The 7,651-nt window shown below is 26.0% G+C and overlaps 1 protein-coding gene across 1 annotated transcript; it reads right to left on the minus strand.

The window, feature by feature from the left end:
- Window positions 1-3,425: 3,425 nt before the first annotated feature.
- On the minus strand, window positions 3,426-6,131 carry LOC101513420 (protein LURP-one-related 6). Its single transcript, XM_004488019.4, has 3 exons — window positions 5,542-6,131; window positions 4,397-4,645; window positions 3,426-3,716 (listed from the first exon to the last, which is right to left on the minus strand). The coding sequence occupies exons 1-3, from the start codon at window positions 5,758-5,760 to the stop codon at window positions 3,573-3,575; spliced, it is 612 nt and encodes a 203-aa protein (XP_004488076.1). The 5' UTR covers window positions 5,761-6,131; the 3' UTR covers window positions 3,426-3,572.
- Between the last annotated feature and the right edge of the window lie 1,520 nt (window positions 6,132-7,651).

Here is a 7,651-nt window from a genome sequence, read left to right on the forward strand (position 1 = left end):
ATATATGTATTTTTATAAATTATATATATATATATATATATATATATATATATATATATTATTTTTGTTAATTAAAAAAAATTGAACTTTTTTTTGTTTTTTTTAAATCCTTTGGGAAGTCGCCATTTGGAAAGTAGACTTCCTTAAGGAAGTCGCCATTCTAAATAGTGACTTATAACTTAGTGAAAAAAGGGGGTATTTAGATATATAAATTTCAAAAGGGAATGTTTGAGTAATTTTTTTTGAAAAAAGGGTTATTTAAAAAAACTCGAAATGGCTAATATTTTTTGTTTTAATTAATAATTTAAATAAAAGTTCGTGGGAAAATTATTACTATTTGTCACGTTGAATATGTATACCAATTATACAGATTAAGTTCATCCATAAAAATATTGTATAGTTGGAACTAAAGGATTATTGAAGTATCAGATCCCCTAGAAATGCACATGGAGTATGCATAGTTCTTAAACAAAACCTTGAATGAATATATGCAGAAGAGATGAGTAAACATATTATCTGGTTAGGGATATGAACAAGGAAACTGCCCGTTAGTTCCCTTCCAAATAAAAACTTCAAATACATAAAACCAAATTAAGAGAAACTTTTAAGGAAGCAAAATGAATTTTAAGAAATACAATGAAGGATCTTGAGGAATTTTAGTCCATAACTGTAGGAGTAACATTGGTGATATGAACCATATTGTTTGTCTCATTTTTGATTATATTACATTTCAATATTTTCATTCAAGCATTTGGAGCACAACAACAAAATCAAATTAGAAAGCATAAACTCAATTGAAACAAAAACAACATAAAATAGTAATATCTAACTACAAATTCATTAAAGAAAAAACAACAATATAAACATAAACTAAAATATAAAATAATAACTATAGAAACAAAACTTATCTCTTAATGATTAATAGTTGATGAAAAAAAATGAGTGTTCGTAATGAAAAAACTATCCGGACGTGTGAATATGGTAACTTATTGACTCGAAAACTTAAATTCGATAAATTAACCGACCGAATTTTAACTTTCAATTACTGACTCGAAAACTTAAATCTGATAAATTAACCGACCGAATATTAACTTTCAATAAGAGGTACTTTAGAATTTTTGAAAGTTGTGAGAACAATAGGAAAGTTGGCTTTTGTACCCCACAATTAATCCTGTACCCCTCATTTAAAAAATTTATTTTAAAATGTCCAAACTACCCTTGATAAAACTGTAAAAATTTAAAAGAATTTTTTTTACCGGAAATTTCATTATGAATGAAATTTCCGGTAGTTATAAATGAATTCCGGAAATTTCAGAATGAATGAAATTTCCGGTAGTTATAAATGAAAAAATGTTGTTTACCGGAAATTTTAGAATGAATGAAATTTCCGGCAGTTATAAATAAATACCGGAAGAATGACTGAAATTTTCGGTAGTTATAAATGAATACCGGAAATTTCATTTTTGAAATTTCCGGTAGTTATAAATGAAAAAATGTTGTTTACCGGAAATTTTAGAATGAATGAAATTTCCGGCAGTTATAAATAAATACCGGAAGAATGACTGAAATTTTCGGTAGTTATAAATGAATACCGGAAATTTCATTTTTGAAATTTCCGGTAGTGGCAAAATATTAGGGACACGTTTTGTTTGTGGCACATTTAGTCAACCATTTGATTTTAGGATGAATGTTTGTGGCAAAATATTAGGGACACATTTTGTTTGTGGCAAAATATTAGGGACACGTTTTGTTTGTGGCAAAATTTTAGGATGTATTTTAATAATATAATTTACTTTACTTTATTATTATTATTACTTTTATTATTATTATTAATATAATTTATTTTATTAATTAATTTATAAATAATATTCGGTATTCATATATAACTACCGGAAATTTCAAAAATGAAATTTCCGGTATTCATTTATAACTACCGGAAATTTCATTCATTATGAAATTTCCGGTAAAAAAAATTCTTTTAACTTTTTACAGTTTTATCAAGGGTAGTTTAGACATTTAAAAATAAAATTTTTAAATGAGAGGTACAGAATTAATTGAGGGGTACAAAAGCCAACTTTCGAACAATAGGGAATGAAAAACTTTCCATAAAGTCCGGTATTGTTTCTAAGCCCAATATAACAGTGACTACTACTTTTTGTTATTGACTAGCCCAAAAAAGACGAATATTTGATGGGAATTTTATTATCTAGGTCAATATTAAACTAGACCATATTAATTAGACTATCTTTTGGGTGGATGATGCAAATGGATATCAAATATTAATCTATCAAAATAGATAGTTTTGGATTTGATGTTGTTTTTGCTTAATATTATTTAGTGTATTATATTAAAATGTAAAAAGGTATTATTTAATTATATAAACTTTAATTGAACTATAATTAAACCGTTAAATTTTAAACTATTATTTTAATCTTTTTACTGGTTGGTCACTTGATCCATCTAACGTTAAATATGATCAAATATAGTTGTTTCAACTAAAATTTAAATTTCGCGTTTATCAAACATTTTTTCTTTTATTGAAGTTGAAGTTCATTACCATTTCAGCCAACTATTTTGTTATTATATATGATCACTTTAATATCTTTATGCAGCGAAACTTTTGGTAAAATTATAAATAAAAAAAAAAATAGAGAAGAACCTTTAAGTAAAAGATGTTTTCATTCATAGATTACAATTCACAAGTACTGGTATATATGCACTTTTGGAAAACATAAAAGGAAATGCTTAGACTAAGATAATCTCTTATAAAACATAGTAATATTTTTTTATGAAATAAAATATAGTATTAATTACACGATACTGGATTTAGATTTTCTTACTGCGTCACACAATAATGCATGTTAATTTTCCGATCGAAAATTAACCATTGAGTTCTTATATAATTATTTATTATTTTGAAATTTATATAGTTGAATCTAAAATTAACATTCAATATCATATACATGAACAATTAATTGCGTGGATTTATTAACGCAGACAATCATGATTCAAACTACTTAATCATACAACAATAGTACAATATATTATTACCTGACACTTCATTAGATATATATATCTTGTGAGAAAAAGAGATAAGAAGAGTAAAGTGATATTTTAATGATATAATATAAAAAAAATATAAAGATAAAATAAAATGTTGGATAAATATCTAGAAAATTGAAATATATATATCAATAATTGTTGACTTAAATAATACATGTCAAAGTCACATTAATACATTCATTAATGATGTCGTACTCTATTTGAAAAACTTAAAACTCGTTCACCACCAATTGCAATTCAAATTATAGAGAGATTAGAAATTAATTCCAAACAATAAGCTTTTGGCAACAATTAAATAACTTGTACACCCATCATTAATTGTCAGTCATGAAAATCCCATATACAAAACAAAAGGAGCAATATTTAACGTACAAAACAAATTTTCTTTCCATATTATTGGTGCATCAAGATTGTGATGGTAGGAGAAAATTGAACAAATACACATTAGATTTAATTTCATAGCAATAATCCCATCAATATCAAATTGCTAACAATTGACAACTAAAGATTTAACAATATGTGGATTCTCCATAAATGTAGTCAAGAGTGGCTATGACTCCAATAACAAAAGCTTGATCCATCCCTGGTTTCACCACCACATGGTACAAATCCTTGCTTTCCATCAATTTCTCTACTTCTTTATTCACTCCAACCTGCACCAATCAACAACTTAATTATTATTGATCAGTTTTATAATACATGTTTTCCCTTGAAAAAATGGCTTAACTATATATGCTTTTATATATATATATATATATATATATATATATATATATATATAGCTTTAGTATATGTTTTTAGGCCTATGAGTTTCAATTTTTAATCTCTTGAAGGTAACAACCTTCACAACGATGTAACAGAGTTTAAATTTGTTCATTAGTGCGAGATTTTAAATTCGAATTCAAATCTAAAATTGAGGTGGATACTTTTTTTTTGACAATGAAGAGAGCAAGAGAACGAAAAAAAATAAGACACTAAAAAAAAAAGCTTAAACTACTTAATTTCTTCTTGAAATAGGTCAATTTAAAATACAGAATCCGTCTGACCCAGTTCATTTTAAAACTGAGTCAAATGGAATAAATCAAAAAAATTCAATTTTTTTTTTGTAGTTTCTTTGTTATCTCGTATATTTTCAAAAGTCTCCAAAATACTTATTTAGATTGGTCAAGAAAAACGTATTTTGACCAATACTTTGAACGCCTTTAAAAACATAAATGATGAATAAAGAATTTATCTTATTTTATCATGGTCTAAAATAAAGATTGATGAGACCAATTGGGCCAGCCCATTTTAACGATTCTAATAATAATTAGCACAAACATTAATTGGGTACCTGTGCTACTATGTTGCCTCTAGTGTCAACAATGCTGCAATTCTTATCAGGGAAATAGCCTCTGATCTCAAAATCCCAACCTTTGTTACCAACAGTTCCATCCTCAATGGAAATTCTAATTCCTTTGTTCTTAACCAAACATGAACTTCCAGGCTCTTTTAAGCTGAAAACCTGTTTCTGTATTCCTTCATAGTCTACACTGTAACCTCTCCACTTCTTTGAAATGCTTAGAACCTCAACCATGCCTCCCTGCATATTATCAAAATAACATCAAATTCAATTTTTCTGAAAAAAGTTGAAGGAGTTGATAGTAAAAATATTATCGTATTATCTAATCTAATATACTAACATTTGCAACACAAAAAATATTGCAAATTTTGTACCACTATCTTAATCAATCTTAGTTGATATTTTTGTCCAGGAGTTAGAAAATATGGGTAATTTAAGAATAAAAAAATTACATTTTTTCTTTATTTTTTTTATTAAGTTGGGTGTATATCTTCCTATATTTTTTTTTTTTATTTTTAATAAATATTTAATTTAAAAAATATCTTAGTCAATATTTTAAAAATTAGATCGAAGATCGAATCAATGAGACAAAGTTCAATTGGATTGATTGATTCAACCGTAAGATTGAATCAAATGACAAATAAAAAAATTAAAAAGGAAAATATATATAATAGTTAAAAATATAAATCCAAAATAAAGCGTTAAATCGATTCAACTTTAGTTCAACTCAATTGAATAAAATTGTGGTACAATCTGGATGAAACCAAACAGAAAAAAATAAAAATAAAAATCTAGCTGATTCCCAATTCAACATGTTGGACAAGGGTTTGGAACAACTTTTGAAACATTGATCCTAGTTCCTACCACGTAACATAACAAATCAATCTTTAATAATTTGGTGGTGTGTAGAGCTAAAACTACCTTCATATAGTAAAAACAATTAAAACAAACGTGTCCCCGCATAAATTTTCATAATTTCATGTGTAGATAGATATATGAAACAAAAATATTTATTTGTAAGTATTAATGTTCCCTTACACAAACAATACATAGTCACAATATAATTTTTTTTTAAGAAGACACACAATATAGAATTAAAGTGTGAACTTTAAAATGAAGTCTTAATACATATATACCTTTCTACGCATAAGAAGCAAAGGTTCTTCATCCCTATCTCTTAAAATCAACTCTTCTTTTTTGCCATGAATCCCACAACCATGAACTTTAAAAACAACCTTTTGAGTACTACAATCGGTTACTACAAAACCTCCACCATTCACCACATGTGGCCTTCTCCTTACACCGAGCACCGTCTGCGACGGCGAACAATAGAGTTTGCTAACAATCGGCGCCATGTTATTCACCTTTGAATTCTTCTAATTAATACTCTCAAATTTTCTCTAATATTTTGTAAACTTTGTTAGCTAAAGTTTTTTATGAACAAATATTTTAAGTAAGCTTCTTGGATTTTTTTTTCCAATGTCTAGCAATGAGTTTTTATACACAGTTTTAGGGTCTATAGTTGGAATTAAGAAATAATATGAAGTGGCTTTTGTAACTATACTTCTTCTTCTTTAGTCTATAAGGTAAAGGGTTTGGCAAGGTTTGACGTAGGAGATGAAAGAATCTTACATGAGGTGTGTATTAATTGGTTGAGGTTGCTTGTGTGGATTAATGAGATTAAAGTTTGGGCTTGTTTGTGTATGAACATGTGAAATCGTATTTCTTAACACCATACCCCCTCTTAATTATTTATCCCAATTCAAGAATAAAATTATATGCTTTTTTTTATTTGGTAGTATGAAAGGGAAAGGGGTATCTTTCCATTTTAATGATTGATGTAAAAATTCAATAGATTATATTCTTAGCAAATATTTTGTGATAGGTTAGAATATCACGTGTACTACCATAATACTAATATTTTTGTTTATACAAAATGTACTATTTGATGATTTATTGTTTATAAAAAAAAGTCAACATAATTATCTCTTCGATTGATACCTTTTTTTTATTAAAAAAATGTGTTAATTTCATTTGAAACGAGTCAATCATAAAATATGTGATTAAGAATGAGTTGGAAAATGGACAATAAAATAAAATGAGTTGGAATTATATTCATAATTGATACATATATAGTTTGTGTAGGCGTGTTGGACTCATTTTTAGTTATGTTCGTTTGACGTACCTAAGGCATCTATAAGAGAAGTGGGCCAAATAGATAACATAAAAAAGGTTTATTTTGACGCAAAAAAAAGAAAAGTAAGATAATGGTTTACAAAAGCTTTTGAAATTCGGTAGAGTTATAGCTAATTATCAAACCTTCAAGAGGAATAATAGAAATAAATTTAATTATTGCACAACCCACTTTAAAAAGTAAAATAAATAATATCATTGATCATTAAATAAATAGTTGATATTATGTGTATAGGCATAATTTTTCATAAATAATTATAATATTAACTATTAATTTATTCACTTTATCAATTTATCACTTTAAAAAAGTTTAAAATATTGATATATCAATTGTCAAAATTTCAAAATAGAAATAACGAGTATTTGCTTTGACCATAGATCAAACATAGCCATGCCCAGATGTCTAGATTATATCATCACGTGTTAATTAAAGTTTAGTTGATTTACCAAAACCAAATTCATGCGAAAACAGAATGTATAAGTTTTAAACATCATGTATTATGTGTCGATGAAAATATGATGTTTTGATGTTTTATTAGCTTTGTAAGCAGAATTAAGCATGACAAGTTCAACGGTACATTAAAAACAGTGTATATTAATATTATAATTTTTTTGTCAATAAATTTCTTTAATTTATTCATATATACATTATTATAATATTTATTAAAATTGATTAAATTAAAATTTTTGATACATAAATAATATGTCATTAACTATTTATGATATCTATTAAAATTAATTAAATTAAGAGTTTGATACATAAATAATAAGTCATTCAATTATTTATAATTTAATTTTAATAGTACTAAAACTTGTTAATTTTTCAATCTATTTTAATTTTTTTTATTATATATAAATTGAGTCAAAACTAAGGAGTCCTTGGATTGTCCAGGCTAGAGACACCTGGTGGCTAAAACATGAAATTCATGGAAAGACTAACATACTAGGTATATTATCTGTCTTTCATTAATAAAACAATTTGTCTTTACCTACAAATATATTTTCAATTTCTAGATATATTTATTATCATTTTTTAATCATAACTTTAATTAA

The sequence above is a fragment of the Cicer arietinum genome, chromosome 1, assembly GCF_000331145.2.
Source record: "Cicer arietinum cultivar CDC Frontier isolate Library 1 chromosome 1, Cicar.CDCFrontier_v2.0, whole genome shotgun sequence".
In the NCBI taxonomy this organism is placed as follows: Eukaryota; Viridiplantae; Streptophyta; class Magnoliopsida; order Fabales; family Fabaceae; genus Cicer; species Cicer arietinum.